This window comes from Pseudorca crassidens, chromosome 4 (assembly GCF_039906515.1).
Source record: "Pseudorca crassidens isolate mPseCra1 chromosome 4, mPseCra1.hap1, whole genome shotgun sequence".
NCBI lineage: Eukaryota > Metazoa > Chordata > Mammalia > Artiodactyla > Delphinidae > Pseudorca > Pseudorca crassidens.
Window position 1 is genome coordinate 36277032 of NC_090299.1, and position 18356 is coordinate 36295387.

At 47.4% G+C, this 18356-nt stretch overlaps 1 protein-coding gene across 8 annotated transcripts in view; it reads right to left on the reverse strand.

The window, feature by feature from the left end:
- EVC (EvC ciliary complex subunit 1) overlaps nucleotides 1-18356 on the reverse strand; it is an 85539-nt gene that overhangs the window by 22820 nt on the left and 44363 nt on the right. For 4 of the 8 annotated variants that reach the window (XM_067735489.1, XM_067735484.1, XM_067735483.1 and 1 more), the window contains one exon: nucleotides 3666-3878. The exons of 1 other annotated variant lie outside the window; for it this stretch is intronic. In XM_067735489.1, coding sequence (XP_067591590.1) covers nucleotides 3666-3878 — 213 coding nt within the window. Of the gene's footprint in view, nucleotides 1-3665; nucleotides 3879-8779; nucleotides 9221-18356 lie in introns of those variants that run through there. 3 more of the 8 variants (XM_067735488.1, XM_067735487.1, XM_067735491.1) reach the window with 3 other exon arrangements.

Below are 18356 nucleotides of genomic sequence, written 5' to 3' on the forward strand. Positions count from 1 at the left end.
ATGAAATGTGGGTAATACAGTCAATAATTATTTAATATCTTTGTATGGTGACATGTCATAACTAGACATATCATGGTGATAATTTTGAAATGTATAGACACATTGAATCACTGTGTTGTGTCACAGGAACGAACGTAGTGTTGAGGTCATTTATGTTTCAGAAACAAACAAGAAACAAACAAACCCATAGAAAAAGAGATCAGATTTGTGGTTACCGGAGAAGGAGGAGGAGGAGGAATTGGATAAAAATAGTCAAAAGGTATAAACTTCCACTTGTAAGATAAATAAGTACCAGGGATGTAATGTACAACATGGCAAGTATAATGAACACTGCTCTATGTTCTGTATGAAAATTGCTAAGAGAGTAAATCCTCACACCACAAGGAAAAAATATTTTTTTCTATTTCTTTGAATTTGTATCTATAGGAGATGATGGGTGTTCACTAAACCTACTGTGGTCATCATTTCATGATGAATGGAAGTCAAATCATTATGCTGTACACCTTAAACTTACACAGTGCTATAATGTCAATTACATCTCGGTAAAAATGGAAGAGAAAAAAATGTTTTTAATAAAATGGAAGAGAAAAAAAATTTTTTTAATAAAATGGAAGAGAAAAAAAAGTTTTAAGTGAAAGTATCACTCTGGTTGGAGGTTGAGAATAGACCACAAGGGGCCGTAGATTAAAAGATCAGAGGGCTTGCTCTCAGCAGACTGGGGAGAAGCCCACAAACCTGCATTAGAACGGATCACATTTTGAGAACCACCATTCTACAACCTGTTCCAATTGTGTGACTGACAAACTCCACAACATGTAACAACTTCTCTGAGTAACAGGATATGAAATCACCAAGGCCTTTTGGATAGAAAATAAGTGGAAAATGCATTTCATAGTCTGGGTGTGTGTTAGATTTTCCAGGAATAGTTTTGTTGGCCTTTTCATCTCATGACTAAATATTCATCTTGACCACAGAAAGTTCATCTCATTTTTGTCATCAACAAGGAAATATGGCAAGTGAGAGAGAATCTGGATCTCTAAATGTGGTAATTTAAGGCAATTAAACAATCAATCAGTAAATTAATTTTGACATCCAAACTTTGAGAAAACAGACTTGGGTCATACTTATTTAATCAGTTGATGAGGTCATTAACTTCTGCTTGCTTCTTGCATGCAGAACTCCTCTTGAAATACTTCTGCACAAGCAAAGGAATACTCACACGCATGTATATGCTCACAAAGTAAATAAATAAAAAATAAAAACCAGAAGCGATGCATTGTCTGACATCTGCGTAAAGTAACTTAAGACTCATAACTAGAGGTTTTTAGATGAATCATGGCTGTTTGCCTAATAATTTATCAGAAATGAAGTTCTAGATTTTTTCAGTGTCAGTCATTAAGCAATTGAACAGATACTGCGTGAAGGGTCTTAACCTGCATTATCTCGCGGCAACCCTGTTGGGTATTTTGATCCCTATTTTTCACATGAAAGCTGAGGTTCAGAGAAATTTAGCGAGCTGTGCAAAAGCAGAGTTGTGGGAAATCTGCCAGGTGACCGGCAAGAGTCACCCAGCCCATTAACGGGGTTGCTCTGGTTCAAACCCAGGCATTCAGCTTCCAACGTTAGACGCCTGTCTTCAGACCACAACTGTCTCTAAAAGGCCCGATCCCCATTTGGGAGCCGACATCAGAGGCACATCAGACTTATCTGGTGATCTTTCCAAACTGCTGAGGCCCAGGTTTCTCCCCTCTTTCCCTGGAGATGGTAAATTATATGGTCTGGGGCCCAGGATTGGTTAAGAATCGGAGGAATTCAGCTGTATTTACCCTTGGTGACCCTGTGATAATTTCCAAAGCTGCACTATTGTTGCTGGAAATGCAGCCAAGTTTTCCTGAGCATTTGCTATATCCCAGCTACTGGGCTTTGATTAAGGAAGTGAAATATGAAAAGCAGGGTTGCTGTCCTCCAGGAGCCTACAGCCATATGGAGGAGACTGCAAGGTACCAGTGACAGGACAACACAATGCAGCTGACGGCGGATTGAAATTAATTAGAAGGAGGTCTAATAAATTGGACAGGCAGGAAACTAGGCCCTATGCTCGTCCCTGGCTGGAAATGGCCCCATGATGCTTCCCTTTATTTATTGGTATTTTGGACAGCTCCCGTTAGTTGCTTTAGAAAACCTCTGTTGGTTGCATCAGTTGAGCGCTCTTTTGTACCTAACTGAACACTCAATGTAAAAAGACAGGGTGTTTCTCATAACAAGCACCTTGGGGTAGGCAGTCCAGGGCTGAGACAGTCCGCCTTTCTGCCCCACCCTCCTGAATCCTGCCTCTAAGTCAGAGGAAGGCCAGCATACCTCCAGTCCTCCTGTACCTGCTCTGGGCACAAAGAACAGGGAACACTGAAGAGGAGGATGTCTCCTAGCAACACTTGGCCTCTGTATTAGGGAACAGAAGCCTTGTGCAGGTACCATACCTTCTCTCATAGGCTAGAACTGCACGCGGCCACTTCTAGATGCTGGGATATTGAGCATGTTAGTTTTACAGCCTCTAGCATGCAGGAAAGCAAGAGAGAAAGGAAATGTGGGCGTTTTCATTTAGAAATTTGAGGGCTTCCCTGGTGGCGCAGTGGTTGAGAGTCCGCCTGCCGATGCAGGGGACACGGGTTCATGCCCCGGTCCGGGAAGATCACACATGTCGCGGAGCGGCTGGGCCCGTGAGCCATGGCCGCTGAGCCTGCGTGTCCGGAGCCTGTGCTCCGCAACGGGAGAGGCCACAACAGTGAGAGGCCCGCGTACCGCAAAAAAAAAAAAACAAAAAACAAAAAACTTAATTCTTTAAAAATAAAATTGAGGTATATTAGCTTACATAACTATCGTAACACATGGCCACAAACGCTGTGGCCTCAAATGACACAAATTTAGTATCTTACATTTCTGGAGGTCAGAAGTCTGAAATGAAGGGAACAGGGCTGAGTTCCTTCTGGAGACCCTGGGGGGAATCTGTTCCTTGCCTCTTCCAGCTTCTCGAGGCCTCTGGCATTCCTTGGCCGATGCGCACATCACTCTAGCCTCTGCTTAGGTCCTCACATCTCCTCTGACTCTGACCCTCCTCCTTCCCTTTTAAAAGGACCCTTGTGATCACACTGGGCCACTCAGATAATCCAGAATAATCTTCACATCCCCAGATCCTTAATTTGATAGCACGCAATCAGGTCCCTTTGCCCTGTTAGGTAACATATTCACAGGTCCTGGGGATGAGGATGTGGCGACATTATTCTGTCTACCACATATATACATGGTTTTAATAATGAAATAGACTTTCACTGAAAAACAGGAGTCTCGTGTGTGCAGCTCCTCCCCCCAACCAGTCCACTCCCTTGAAGAACCGCTCTCTGTCATTTATTTCTATTATTCTAAAGAAGGCTTTGCTGCCCTTCTTGTCGGATTAACCGAAGGCATCATCTACTGACCTCCTATCCTGGGAGAGGAGGGCTCTTGCTGTCTTCTCCCCCTCTCCCCATTGTGAAAGGTTGGCAACCAGAATCTTGGTAAAGCATCTAGCATAGGCACTAGGGGATGCTCAGAGATGGAAATCCCTCATTATTCTTCAGAAGTTTAAAAAAAAAGGCAGACTCCAGACCCAGTTTTACAAAATGCTGCACCTGCTTTTCTTGCTCCAGGAGATCTTGGAAGAGTTTCCACTGCTGACTCCGGAAGCGATCCAACTTCTCCAGCTGCTGGGCCGCGTTCTCCTGGGCCTCCTGCCTCAGGTATTCACACTCTGCCTGGGAGAGGTCAGTCACACAGGGGAGCGTCTGGAGGAACAGGACGTCCACAAACTTCTGGAACGTTTCCATGGTGCTGCGATACAGCTCCTGAAGCCGAGAGCCACACGACGGAGCTACGTGTCAGGCTCTCACCAGGGCGGGGCCGAGTGTTTCACGCAGGACACAGAGGAAATCCAGCGAAGGGAGCTCTCAAATCACACACAGGCGCGTGCACGCACACACATGCACACAAACACACTCGGTCTTGGGAAACGCCCACTGCCTTCCAGCCCTCTCACCCTCACCCTGTCAAGTGCCAGGCCTGCGCTTTTGACCCAATGAGCCCTTAATCACTGGCGTTTCCTCTAAACCTCCATCCAGATTATTTTCACGACCCCTCACTGGTCTCCCTGCCTCCCTCCACCCTCCACACTTAGGCGAGTTATTTGCACAAGCATAGATCCTTCAATTCCAGCTCAAATAACCTGGAAGACCTCTCTTCCCATCGCAATCAGACCTGCCTAGCAGGACTTCAGGGGCTGCCTCATTTCTCACCATTCTGTTACCTTCATCCCACCTCCCCCACTCCATTCTCTTTCTAAAACTCTTTTTAATTGTGAAAAACAAAAACCTGTAGATAATAATACATTAAACATCTCTGAATCCACCACTCAGTTTTCCTTTTTGTTTCAGACTAAAAACACTAAACCTTACAGGTTAAGTTGGAATCCTTTAAGTTCGCTCTGCAATTCTTTTCCCCTCCCTCCCAGTGTCCTCAGAGATAGCCATCCCCATGAATTCAGCATCTCTGTCTCCAATTTATATTTTTATACTTTCACTATATATGATGCCCATAAATGTGGCTTTTGGTGTGTGTGTTACTTCACATAAATGGCATCTCGTTGCATGTTTCATTATATGGATGCTTTTTAAAGCCTCTCCCCTTCTCCCCACCTCCAGGCACTTTCACATCTGAAATGGACTCCTCTTCACCCTGCAAAACCCCTGCAAAATAATCCCTTCTCTGTGAAGCCTTGCCTGGGCCACTCAGACTAACATGGACATTTCTCACCCTGGGCTCCTGCAGCTCTTTGGTTAGCCCCACCAGGGCATCAAAACTACAGTTTATCTGTCATCCTTCTTGGGCCACAACTTCCCAAGAGCAGAGGCTGCATCATACTCAGATCTGCACCCACATCTCACACCCTCCTAGACTAAGCACCTGACTGCAGTTTCTGAATGCATCACACACCAACATGATGCAGAATGCCCATTTCCCCTTCTCCATCTAGAAACTCCCCTCACATGTTCCAAACTCAATTTGAGGTCTCCTCTTCTGGGAAGGCCTCCCGACCACAGGGTTGTTTTTTTTGTTTGTTTGTTTTTTTAATATCTTTATTAGAGTATAATTGCTTTACAATGGTGTGTTAGTTTCTGCTTTATAACAAAGTGAATCAGTTATACATATACATATATCTCCATATCTCCTCCCTCTTGCGTCTCCCTCCCACCCGCCCTATCCCACCCCTCTAGGTGGTCACAAAGCACTGAGCTGATCTCCCTGTGATATGTGGCTGCTTCCCACTAGTTATCTCTTTTACATTAGGTAGTATATATAAGTCCATGCCACTCTCTCACTTCATCCCAGCTTACCCTTCCCCCTCCCTGTGTCCTCAAGTCCATTCTCTACATCTGCATCTTTATTCCTGTCCTGCCCCTACGTTCTTCAGAAATTTTTTTTTTCTTTTAGATTCCATATGTATGCCGACCACAGGGTTTTTTACGAATAAAGTCTTATTACTTTAGCATCTATAGGGCCTAGAAAAGCACCTGGCAAATATCAGGTAATAATAATTGTTAATAATTATGAATTCTTACCATGTGCCAGAGAGTGTCATAAACGCTTTTCTTGTATAATCCCATTCATCCTTCTAACAGTCCAATGAAGATGTTATTATAATTACCATTATTTTACAGATGAGGGAACTAAGACCCAGAGAAGATAAGTAACTGGACATTTGTAGAGGGTGGGTCCTGGCTGTTGGACTATTGGACTCATGCTCTTAACCTGTATGCTACAAGGATAATTGGTTATTTTTGGAAAAGAAAATTCTCAGCACCTCTTCTGATGTACTGAAGTCATACTTGGTGTGCTCAATGAATATAAGTTAAATTTAACTCAAATCAGTGTTAACGAAACCCAATGAATGCCATGTTTTAATAAGTTCATGGCCAAGCTGAACTTTGTTTGTAATAAAGTGACCATGACAGGGGCACAAGGGACCCACACCTTTTTAAAAGATTTAGAGATCCTGCTTCCGAGAGTGGCCAACCAGGTAATTTGAACCAATTTTTCCCACTGAAGATGAACTTTTTTAAAAAGCTGGACAAAATGTTTATTAAATCATCATAGAAGTCCGAAAGAGCTAACAAGGTAGTGAAGGGTGTGGTGCCCAAGGTCGGGCGAAGATGCAGTCAGAGAAGTGTGCCCAGCCCTTGGGCTGTGTTTACCTAAGGGGTGTAGGTCAATCGAGGGGAGATGGCTGCACAGCTGATGGACCTCTGACAGCCTCAAGCAGTCGAAGGGACAGAAGGTGGAGTTCACAGCTCATATGGGTTGGGGCCTCGTAAACCATTCCACACCTAGGGCTGGAACCCAAAAAGCAGCACCAGAGATACATGATTGAAATGGAAGGAAACCAGATCTGACTGGTTTAAACAGATGGCAACCTGCAGTCTGGTCATGTGGGTGACCCAGCATATTTCAAGTCCAGACCTTGAATTAACATGACTCTGAATCATCAGAGGCCCAGTCATTGGGCAGAAGCAAAGGAAAATCCTCTCTGCGGGAGGAGAGCATCACTGCACGCTTGAAAATATTTTTACCAATATATGTACAAATCTGAGACAAGGCATATGAGGAAAAAATAAACAGGTACACAAGGAGATAAGAATATGACCGAAGACCTACACAAACTACAGACATGAAAAACAAACCCACGGGTAGTCCAGAGAGTGTAATTAGAAGACAAGGACTTTAAAGGATTGATGCTTACCATGCTCATGACGTTAAAAGCCACCCTTAAACCTTAAAGCAAAGAGCTAGAAATTATAAAAAGTAACGTTACTTAGTTTAAAAAAAAGTCAGAACTTCTAGAATTGACGAACACTGCTCAATAATATGAACCCAATGTATAGGTTTCATTGCAGTTTAGATGCAGCTGGAGAGAGAATTAGTACTGGAAGAAAGATCAGGAGAAAATCCAGAACAAAGTAAAGAGAGACTAAGGGATGGAAAATATGGAGGAGAAGATAAAGGCTAAAAGATACAGTGAGAAAGTCCAAAATGTTTAATTGGAGTCCCCAAAGGAAAGAAGGGAGAGTCCAGGCAGTAGTCATATTTGAAGTGATAATGGCTGAGAAATCTCTCAAAACTGATGAAAGAAATTTACAGATGAGGAAACCGAGGCTTCATCTGTACATGTAAAAGAGAGGTTAAATAAATTGCATAAGTTCACACACAGCGCCCTGGTGGTCAGGCTCCTGCACCCATGATCTAACCATGATGCTCTTAGGTAATTTTTTTTAACAAAGAATGGATACGAGAATAAGCAGCACCTAATAAACACAGGGTCACTTTTTGTGACATTAATAGTAGATAAAGGGCTTCCCTGGTGGCACAGTGGTTAAGAATCTGCCTGCCAATGCAGGGGACACGAGTTCGATCCCTGGCCCTGGAGGATCCCGCATACCACAGAGCAACTAAGCCCGCGTGCTATAAATACTGAGCCTGTGCTCTAGAGCCCACGTGCCACAACTACTGAAGCCTGTGCACCTAGAGCCCGTGCTCCGCAGCGAGAGAAGCCACCACAATGAGAAGCCTGTGCACCGCAACGAAGAGTAGCCCCCGCTCACCGCAACTAGAGAAAGCCCGTGCACAGCAATGAAGACCCAACACAGCCAAAAATAAAAACAAATAAATTTTTTTTAAAAAGTAGATGAAATAGTTTTTAAGAAAAAAAGCTCTTCTAGAGAGAAAGGGGATCAGCTCATAGCACCAAAAGGTTTAATTCACCAGAAAGATGTAAAGGTTCTAAATTTGTATGCACTTAATGGCATTACCCAAATCGATGCAATTTGTCACATTAACAAAATAAAGCTGAAAAGCATCAAGATGATTATGTGAATAAATGAAGAAAAAAGTACTTCACAAAATTTAATTTCCATGCAGAAGAAACACTCTTAGCAAAATAGGAAATGGAAGGAAACTTCCTCAATCTGAAAAAAGAAAAAAACTATAGCAAACATTATACCTGAGGGTGGAAACTACAAAGGTCCTGATTTTATGTAAATGGAATCATATAGCATGTTAGGTTTGTGTATCTCAACTTTCTATGTCCTTGTGAGATTCCTCTGTGCTGTCGTGTGTAGCAGTAGTTCATTCTTCCTCACTGGTCTGTAGTGTTTCACTGTATAAATACACCACCATTTATCCGTTCTACTGTTGAGGGACATTTGTGTGGCCTCTTATTTTAGACTATCACACATTCTGCTGACATGAACTTTCTCGTGGATGCCGTTTGATACACATGTGCGCTTGTTTCTCTTGGGCATATGCCAAGGAGCGGAATTGTTGGGCTATGTGTGTGTGTAGCTTCAGTCCATATCCTCCATAACTAGTAGCCACCAATTTGATTAACATTTTGAATTTATAGATCAACTTGGTGAGGATGAACATCTTGACAATATCAAATCTTCCAATCCAGAAACATGGTATATCTTTACATTTATTTAGGTCTTATTAATTTTTCTTAATATTGTTTTGTGAGCAGGGAGTGGATTGGGATTGGGAGGAGGTGTGAGGGGGCTTCAGAGGTCCTGGTTATGATCTCTTTCTTGATCTGGATGGGGGTTACATAGATGGGTGTTTTTAATAGTCATTTGTTAATCCATAAGGTTATGTGTTACATAGATGGGTGTTTTTAATAGTCATTTGTTAATCCATAAGGTTACATGTTATCCATTTATTTGTGTCTATTACATTTCACAATAAAAATGGTTTAATAAGATGGGAGTGATTTACATTTTCTTCCAGCCTCTGGAAATCCCAATTTTCTGCTAGGAGACAGATTTTAAAAATTGATTCTCCTATGTTGGAATCTATCCTTCCATAGCAGCAGTTGGGGATACTAAGACACACCTTTTTCTTTTGTGTTCATGATGGTCAAACTGCGAAAATACACGGTTTGCAAATTCAAGAAAGGTGAACTTTGTAAAAGCTACATGGTCCATTAGTCGAGGCTCTTTCTAATAAAAAATGTGCTGGATTCTGTCTGCTCCCTGGACAGACACATCTGCGTCATCGCACGTGCTCTGATAGGCCATGAAACACATGGCTTCCCACTTAACGCTGACACGTTTCGTTTGGGAGATGATGATTTATCCTGTGCCTGAAATAGAACAGGAATTAATCCGTGTTCTTCTCTCTCAGCGTGTGTGAGGGGTCGGACAGCAGGGGACACTGGTCAGGGGAGAGGCTGGCCCTGGGCCTCAGCCCTGCACTTTTCCTCAAATAGAAGCACACAGAACCCAAGCTAGGGTGGCATTTCACCCTGACTCGTCCTTCACTGAGGTTTCTGCCTCTGCAGCCTGACCCAGAGGATCCAGTGTCCTCTCCAGGCTTCTTGCAGAGAAAGCACTGGGGCAGGGGAAGGGCACACGTTCTGAAACCTTTGAAAAGGAGTCTCAGTTTTCGTACCTGCAAAAGGAATAAGATGCGAACTACATCTGTAAAGACAGCACCTGCCTTGAGGGCTGATTGTCAGGGATTAGATACAGCACACAGCACAGAGCAAACGCTTCATAAACGCCGGCTATTCTCATTCCAGAGAGGTTGGGAAAGTTGGCGTGTGGCTCTCAATAAATGTTACCTGTTGCTATTTTCATTCCCAGAACAGAGCATTTTGGAGAAAAGGCAGTGTGTGTTTCCATTTGCTTGCAGGGTGGGGAGGAGAGAGGGAAGGGAAGGGGGCGTTCCCAGCAGAGGTGGGCAGGTGCCCTTGGGAGAAAGCCAGGTGGACCAGTGGGCGGAAGCACAGGATGTGTGGAAGCAGAGAAGCAGCAGGGGGTCAGCCTTCCGGGGGGCAGGGAGCTCAATGCCACGCGGAGGAGTCAAGACCTGGCAGCCTGCACCCGTGAAGGAGCTCACACAAGGCGCCGATGTGGCCAGGTCTGAAGATGTACTGATGAGGGTGAGTGCTGACTGAGGGAATAAAACATGTACTTCCAGGATCCCATGGACGTGGCCCGGCTCCCTGTGAGTTTCCGGTTCATCACAGGAACCAGACATGTTCCTCTGCAGGGACCACACCCTGACACTTTTGAAGATGCACAGTTAACTCCTTCAGAGTGAGGTGTGCACAGGATCCTGGGACAGAGCAGTGCTGAGAGCACAGGTGAAACTGGGTCTCTTACAAACGGGAAGGGGAAGCTGGGATGAAGTGAGAGAGTGGCATGGACTTATATATAAGTCCATAGATAGCTAGTGGGAAGCAGCCGCATAGCACAGGGAGATCAGCTCGGGGCTTTGTGACCACCTAGAGGGTGGGATAGGGAGGGAGCGAGGGAGACACAAGAGGGAGGGGATATGCGGATATATGTATATGTATAGCTGATTCACTTTGTTATAAAGCAGAAACTAACACACCATTGTAAAGCAATTATACTCCAATAAAGATGTTAAAAAACCCACAAAACTGGAAGTAGGTTGGATCAAGGGTCAGGAGCCTGGGAACCCACCTGCCCTGGGTCACTTGCCAGCAGTGTGACAAGGGGCGACTCTCTTCCTCTCTGGGGCTTCACCCAACAGAGGAGGAAAATGATACCTGCTTCCTGAGGACATGCGACACAGGAGACGTGTGCGTGGATGGGCACAGTGTCTCCAGATCTTCCTCTCCCCCAGAGCCATGCCCTTTGCCACATAACCTTGCACGCCTTCCCACAGGGAGTGGGAAGCGCCTCCCCAGCCCTTTAACTTCGGGTCAGTCATGTGACTTGCGTTGGTCAACAGAATGAGGTGGAGGTGAAATGGGCTAGTTTGGAGGCTAGACCCCTGTCATCGCTATGAGAACATTCCCAGGCCAGCCCACTGGTCCTAGGAAGAGTAGAGACAGTTGTGTGCGTGGCCAAGTTGTGTTAGTCACGCCTAGATCAGTCAACCACCAGCTGATGCAGAGACCCTGGGGATAAATCACTGTCATTTTCAGCAACAGGGTTTTGAGGTATCTTGTTGCACAGCATTACTGTGGTCATAATCACGTGATACCACACCGGACAGAAGGGGCCCTAAAGGTGAAAGCTCTGGGGTAAAGGTGTCATATCCTCACAGCCTTCACGGGTTCATCCTGCAAATGTCTCTTGAGCACCTACTGCAGGAAGGCTCTGTGCCAGGGCCGCTGGGTGAACAAAGCTGACGTGGACCCTGACTTTAGAGAACGCACCCCCAGTGAGGGGGCAGACATCGCACAGGAACTCACGATATCCTATGGCAAGTGTGATGACAGGGAGGCTGGGAGCCCTAGGGACAGACCAGGGAATCTAACCGATCTGAGGGGGAGTCGGAGAAGGGCTCCCCGAAGAAGTGACAGGTAAGCTGAGATAAGATGAGAACAAGCCAAACTGAGGGGATGGAGGGAATGGTATTTCAGGCCGCAGAAGAGCACATGCAAAGGCACTGGGGCAGGAGGGACTGGGCCACCTTTGGGGAGCTGAGGGATGTCTGAGGTTGGCTGGAAGGCAGGGAGCAAGGGACATGCCTCCAAACAAGTGGTGAGTGGGCTGTGTCACATGAGCCTTGTGGGCTAGGTCAGGGGGCCTTATGGGCCAGGTTGGGTGGGTCTCATGGACCAGACTAGGTTGGCCTTTGGGCCAAGTCAGATGGGTCTCATGGGTCAGGCCACGTGAACACTTCATTGGCCAGGCTGGGTGGTCACCATGGCCAGGTTAAGGATGTTGGACTTTATCCCGAGAGCTATGGGTGGCATTCTGGGGTACTAAGTGGGTTCTTTCATATGGTCAATCTACAAAAGAAGGCAGCTAAGAATTCCTACATCAGAGAGGTTAAATGATATGGACCAGGCCGCATAGCTGGTACAGAGCTGAATCAGGCCCACAACCTGGCCTGTCTGATTCCTGGGTGACTCTTCTCTCCTTTGCAGTTTTGCAACTCTTTGCAGGGAGGTGAGCTGACTGTGAAAATTACTAAAAGGAGGGAGAGGTATAATCGGGTAGCATGTGGTACCCTGAGGGCACCGGCAAGTTTTACTTCTGTACATGAAGAAAACATAAATGAATTACTCTACTAGTCTTGCTAAAATAAAACAAAAAGCCACGTTCCCGTAGCTTGCTACAGTAAAGTAGATGTAAGCTTGCCAGTCTATCTTTCTCAGACTTGTCATACTTAGTGATGATTTATCACACTTTAACCTTGATAAAGGACCATGGAATTGACTCATCCTCTGTAGCACCTACGGAAATCCTCTTTCCAGTGACAGGAGCTGTATGGTGCCTACACTTGTCAACTTCCTTCTCAAGATCTACTTCCAATAGAACACTGCCCCCAAATCATTGTTTTGGTATTTCTCCCAAACCTAGTTTCTTCTACTCTTTGGAAACTTACTGTTTCCCACCTGTGATAGGCAAAATAATGGCTCCCCAAGATGTCCATGTTCTAATCCCTGAAACCTCTGAATGTGCCACACAGTCAGAGATTTTGTGGATGTGATGAAAGGACTAAGTGAAAAGCAAGGATCCTGAGATGAGATTATCCAGGGTTATCTCAGTGGGGCCCACATAATTATAAGGGTCCTTGTAAATGAAAGAGAGAGGCAGGCAGTCAGAGTGAAAGGAGATGTAGGATGGAAGCAGAGGCAGGAAGAGTATGGCTGTGGCCTGGAGATGGAGGAAGAGGCCACAAGCCAAGCAATGCAGGCACCTCTAGAAGCTGGAGAAGGCAAGGACATGAATTCTTCCCTGGAGCCTCCAGAAGGAACCAGCCCTGCTGATACCTTCATGTCAGCCCACTAAAACCCATTTTGGACTTCTGACCTCCAGAAACGTAAGGTGATAACTTTCGTTGTTTTTAAGTTGTTTTTAAGTTTAAGTTGTGGTAGTTTGTTCTATCAGCAATAACACACCATCTTCAGGATGCCAATGTTTCAGCTGATTGATATATTCACTGATGCATTGATTCACCCATTCATTTACTCATCAGTGTTGCCTGATTGCCTGTAATGTGTCATCCCCAGCTGGATTCTGCAGAACACACCGCAGCCCTCCCAGCAAGGACTCCACACCCCCGCCTTCCTCTTGTCCACCAAATCACTTCTCCCCACCTGAAGGTTACAGCCCTGGGCCTGTAACCCAGGCCCCCAGCTGTGTGACCTTGAACAAAATACTTTAACCTTTCAGTGCTGTGCAGTGAAGAACTGACCTTGCTGAAAGAGAGGCCTGGCCTTGGTCCACGGTTCTTGAGAAGTGACTTGTAAGTTCTTGGAATGTCCTGCCTGATAAGAGGGTCTCTATTTACCTGGGAACCTCGGGCAGCTTCAGACAATCTATGACAGTGATGCGATTTAGGGTGGGGCCCTTGGGCCATGTGGCATCAGCTCCACCTCTAGAGGGGCTGGGGCTTAAGGTCAGCCACGTTGGTGGTCAACCACATCTATGTGACTGAGCCCCAGTAAGAACTGTGGACACTGAGGCTTGGGTGAGCTTCCCTGGATGGCAACGCTCAGTGTGTAATGCCACACACTGTTCCCAGGAGAAGTGAGCACTGTCCACGACGCCACCAGGACAGGATACCTGGGAGCTCTGCAGTTAGAACTTTAGACTCTGCCCATGTGCCTCTTCTCTTGGCTGACTTAAATCTGTATCTTTTCCTGTAATAAACCATAACCGTGAGCAGAACAGCTTTCAGTATGAGTCCTTCTAGAGACATGAAGAACCTGAGGGTGGTCTTGGGGACCTCTGGACCTGCATTTGGTATCAGAAGCGAGGGTGGTCTACCCCCAAACACTTCATGAGTGCTTACCATTATTATTCCTGTCTTCTTTGAGGACAGAGCTTCACTTTTCCTCTTAGTTTCCTCAGCCCTAACTTCCCATGAGACTCTGAAGCTGAGACGGCTGACCTTGGCAGGGCTGTTATCACCCTACTCCCCCAGGAGCCCTTCAGGAGAAGCAGTAGGGGGAGGACAGTCAGAAATGAACAAATAAACAAGCAGGTCTCCGGGGCACCCTGTGATGCAACCGTGGCAAACTCAGCTCTGCGCCTGTCGTTATCAGGAAGACTCTGGGCTCATTTCAGGAATCTCTCTACGAGGCACCGAGACGTGTCATTTAGTGGCATCCATCTCAGTCAAAATGAGAATTCACTGTGTGTTTAGAGGCCAAGAGACAGTGGGAGTTTAGAAAAATGCACTTTTCTCTACAGCCTGAGAACTGTTAGGTGGTGATCAAATTTATCTCACAGCCGCCGTGCCTACAATATCGTGATCAGTGCCCAAGAAAGGGGGGAATTATGTGCAGACACACCTGCTTAGACGGTGAGTGATACTAACCAGGACCATGATAACAGATTTAAGTGTTCACTGTGGGCCTCACACTCTTCTATATGCCTAGCATGTGTGAACTTATTCAAACCTCTGAATAGCCATGTGAAGACCCAGATAGTGACCAACCGCATTTTAAGAGGAGACCCAGATACTGACCATCAAAACAGACCCCAAGCCCAGGCCTCCTCACCATCCTCACCCGCACCATCCTGGCCCAGGCCCCCAGCATCTCTTGCCTGGACCTCTGCGATGCCTCCCCAGGCCTCCCTGCTTCCACTTTTGCCCCCTACAGTCCATCCGCCATACAGAATCCAGAGGGATCCTTGGGAACATAAGGCAAGTCATTTCCCTACTCAAAATAGGCCGGCAATTTCCCATCTCCCTCAGAAGTCAATGCAAACGTCTTCGGATGGACTGCAAGGCCCTACAAGACTCTGACCTTAGCCCGTACCTGTCTCCCCTTCCCCCAGAGCTGCCACACTGGCCTCCTTGCTGCGGCGGCTGCTGGAACCCCACATGTGCTGCTGTCTCTCCAGCTCCACAAAAATAAACCCTTTATCTGTTTGGTTCACTGCTGAGGCCCCGGTGCTGAGACTGTGGGTTGCACAGAGCAGTGCTCGATAATATTCATTGAATGAATGAACCAACAGGCTCGCAAGCTTACAGCTGGTCGGCGAGGAAGCCACACTCTCCCCCAGGCCCCGGGTCCAGAGTCATGCTCACCATCCCTGGGCTCAAGGCTTCCTGATCAACACGCTCAGTGACGGGGCAGAAGGGAAGGTGTTAACTGAGCACCTGCCACGTGAGGCCCTCAGCCCTGCCCTCCTGCGCCGCCATAATGGTCACCAGGCTCTCTGTCTCCATCTCGCAGATAAGGAAATGGGCTTGGAGCAGTTAAGGCTCTTGCCCAAGGTCGCCCACCCAGGAATGTTGGGCGCCCACCCGGGAATGTCCTCGCCAAGCATTCCAATCTTCCAATTGGCTTCTTTCCACCACACCAGAGGATTTCAACCTCCACCTTTTGGAAATATCAGATAAAGCAGTTTCCAATACCCAAGGCAATGATTTCCACAATTAAGGGATGTAAAATAAACCAAAGCTATCTGGTACCAGAGGGCCTGATGTGCAATGACGACGTGAATCATAGGAAAGAGCTCTGCACTGACTCTGGGAGAGAAGCTGGCACAGGCCTTGGGCCATTGCTTTCAGAAGGACCTGCACAGATGCACAGAACTGCCTGCCCCCCTTCACCTTGCCGCTGACCCCTCCTCATGCAGGGCATTTCCAAGTGCCTGCTTCCAAGACAGAGACTCCAGCAGCCACCACCCCTCACGCACACCTGCTGGGCTCTCCTGATGCTAGAAACAAGGGCGTCTTTACTTCCTCGGCCCAAACTTCAATGGGCTGGCAACGGTAAGCCAAGTGTACAATATCCTAAGGACGCTGCTGGGGCGTGAGGCTGTGGTCACATCAGCATCATCAAATCTTTACTGAAAATGATGTATTCACTGCCACCCACTGAGACTGGCGCGGCGCTTCCACATGTATTTCCTCCCTGTAGCAGTGCTCAGTGTTTTATCCTTGCTTTGTGGAGGACGAAAGTGGCATTTAGTCGACCAAGACTTTAGATTCTAACTGCAGCTCAAAGGAGGAAGTGTCAGCCTGCTGGACACACTGTCCCCTGCCGGACAAGAGCTCAGGTGGGCGCATCATCAATGGCATCTGCCCATGAGTCTTAAGTCCATTGGACTCTCACCCCATCCCCCCAAGGCAGCGGTCCTCAGACTCTGCTGTGCATCAGAGGAAACTGAGGTACAAGTTAGATAACCTGCTGCCGACCACACAGCTGGTCAATGGCTGGGCTGGGACTGGACCCCAGGCCATCTGAGTCCAGAGCCTGTCCTCACTGCGGGATTCACAGCCCACGCTCAGCAGCATGGGTCCCGGCGAGGACATCAGCACTGAGGTTAGAGAGACTTACTTTAGATCCCATCTCTCTGCTTGTTGGCTGTAGGACTCGAGCAGGATGGTTGGGCCAGCACAGAGAGATTATGTAACCAATTCAAGGTCACACAGCATGTTAGTACCCAGAAGGGGACTGGAATTCAGTGTGCTCACTCCCAGCCCAGGGATTTGAGTCCTGACTCCCCCCAGGCATGATGGTGTTCCTTTCCTGCCTGGGAGCCTGGGGCTTTGACAAGTTGAATCCCACCCTGCACTTTTCCCAAGAAAATCCTTCCTGGTTCCTTATCTGTGAAGGAAGGAAAATGCAGTTTCTGCCTCACAGGATTCTCATGAGGATAAAATGATCAAATACTCAGAAAGCACTTACAACAGTGGCTGGCTCTGAACAAGACTGGCTCCGGTATCAGTTTCCTGGGTAGCCAAGACTACAGAAGTCTATTCTCTCACAGCTATAGAGGCCAGAAGTCAGAAATCAATGTGTCAGCTACCTCTGGAGGTTCTGGAGGGACCCTTCCTGCCCCTTCTGGCTTCTGGAGGCCCCAGGTGTTCCTTGGCTTGTGGCCACATCACTCCAGTCTCTGCCTGTCTTCACACGGCCACCTACCTGTGTGTCTGTCTCCACAATGACTTTCTCATAAGGACACCAGTCATTAGATTTAGGGCCCATGCTAATCCAGAATGATCTCTTCTTAACTAATCACATCTGCAAAGCCCCCCTATTTCCACATAAGTTCACATTCTGAGGTTCCTGGTGGACATGAAATTTGAGGTACACTATTATGGACTGAATTATGTCCCTCCAAAATTCATATGCTAAAGCCCTAATCCCCAATGTGACTATATCTGGAGATAGGGCCTTTAAGGAGATAATGAAGCTTAAGAAAGGTCACAGGGTGAGGTCCTAACCTGATAGGACTGGTGTCCTTGTAAGAGGAAGAGACACCCAAGCTCTCTCTCTGCCACGCGAGGACACAGTGAGAAGGCAGCCATTTCCAAGCCAGGAAGAGAGGCCTCACTAGAACCCAACCTAGATGATACCTTGACCTTGGACTTCCAGCCTCCAGAGCAGTGAGAAAATAAATGTCTGTGTTTAAGGCACAGGCTGGGGTACTTGCTATGGCAGCCTCTGAAAACTCAGACACCACTGAACCCCGCACAGTCGCCATCATGACGCGGGGCTGCACTCCCTGTCCTTCCTCATGTCCTGTCTGGGCTGCCCCCTGACTCCTGGTCCACTTGGAGCTCACCTCCTGATTCAAAGGCCATCTCAGGCAACACCTCCAGCGGATGGCCGTCCTTGACCTCACCTTCACCCCTATGTCTCTCAACCCTCCTCTTTGCACCCGTCAGCAGGGATGTTGTAAGGGCAGCCAATTTGGACTGGGCATGTCCCAGGTGCAAGCTGCTGTCCGAGGGCCTCATGTGCATTTGGTGTTCACACCACCACCATGAAGATGGGCATCACTGGCCCCATTTCACAGATGGGCAAACTGAGAACTAGAGAGGCCAAGTAATGTTCTGGAGGCCACACAGCGAGGAGGGAGGAGAGCCAGGACGCAGACACAAGCACTCTGGGTCCAGGTGAACCTTCTCCAGGGTGCTCCCCACCACGGTGGCACTTGTGACCTTCCTTCTTGACCGGGGCCACATTCCACCTTCCCAGCAGCTCTGGGTCCTGCCCGGGGCAAGGAGCTCTGCCTGTCTCGGTCACTGCCATATCCCGGGAGCCCCTCTGGCTTTGGAGGGCTCGGGTGCTCTCTTCCTGTTATCTCAAAGCCAGCCGTCATTCCAGAGCTGCACGAGGTTGCCCAGGGAGAAAGAGGTGGCACCAGCACTGGAACTCAGGCCTCCGTTTCAAGCCCAACCCTCCTTCCTCATCACCGCTCCACACTCATGACGCCCACAAACGCTGGCCTATTTTCATCCTGGGTGAGCTGACTTCCAAAGACCTTTGCCTCTAGGGACATTTGGAGGTGAGGGTCCCGAGCACCTCAGAAATGGAAAGGGCC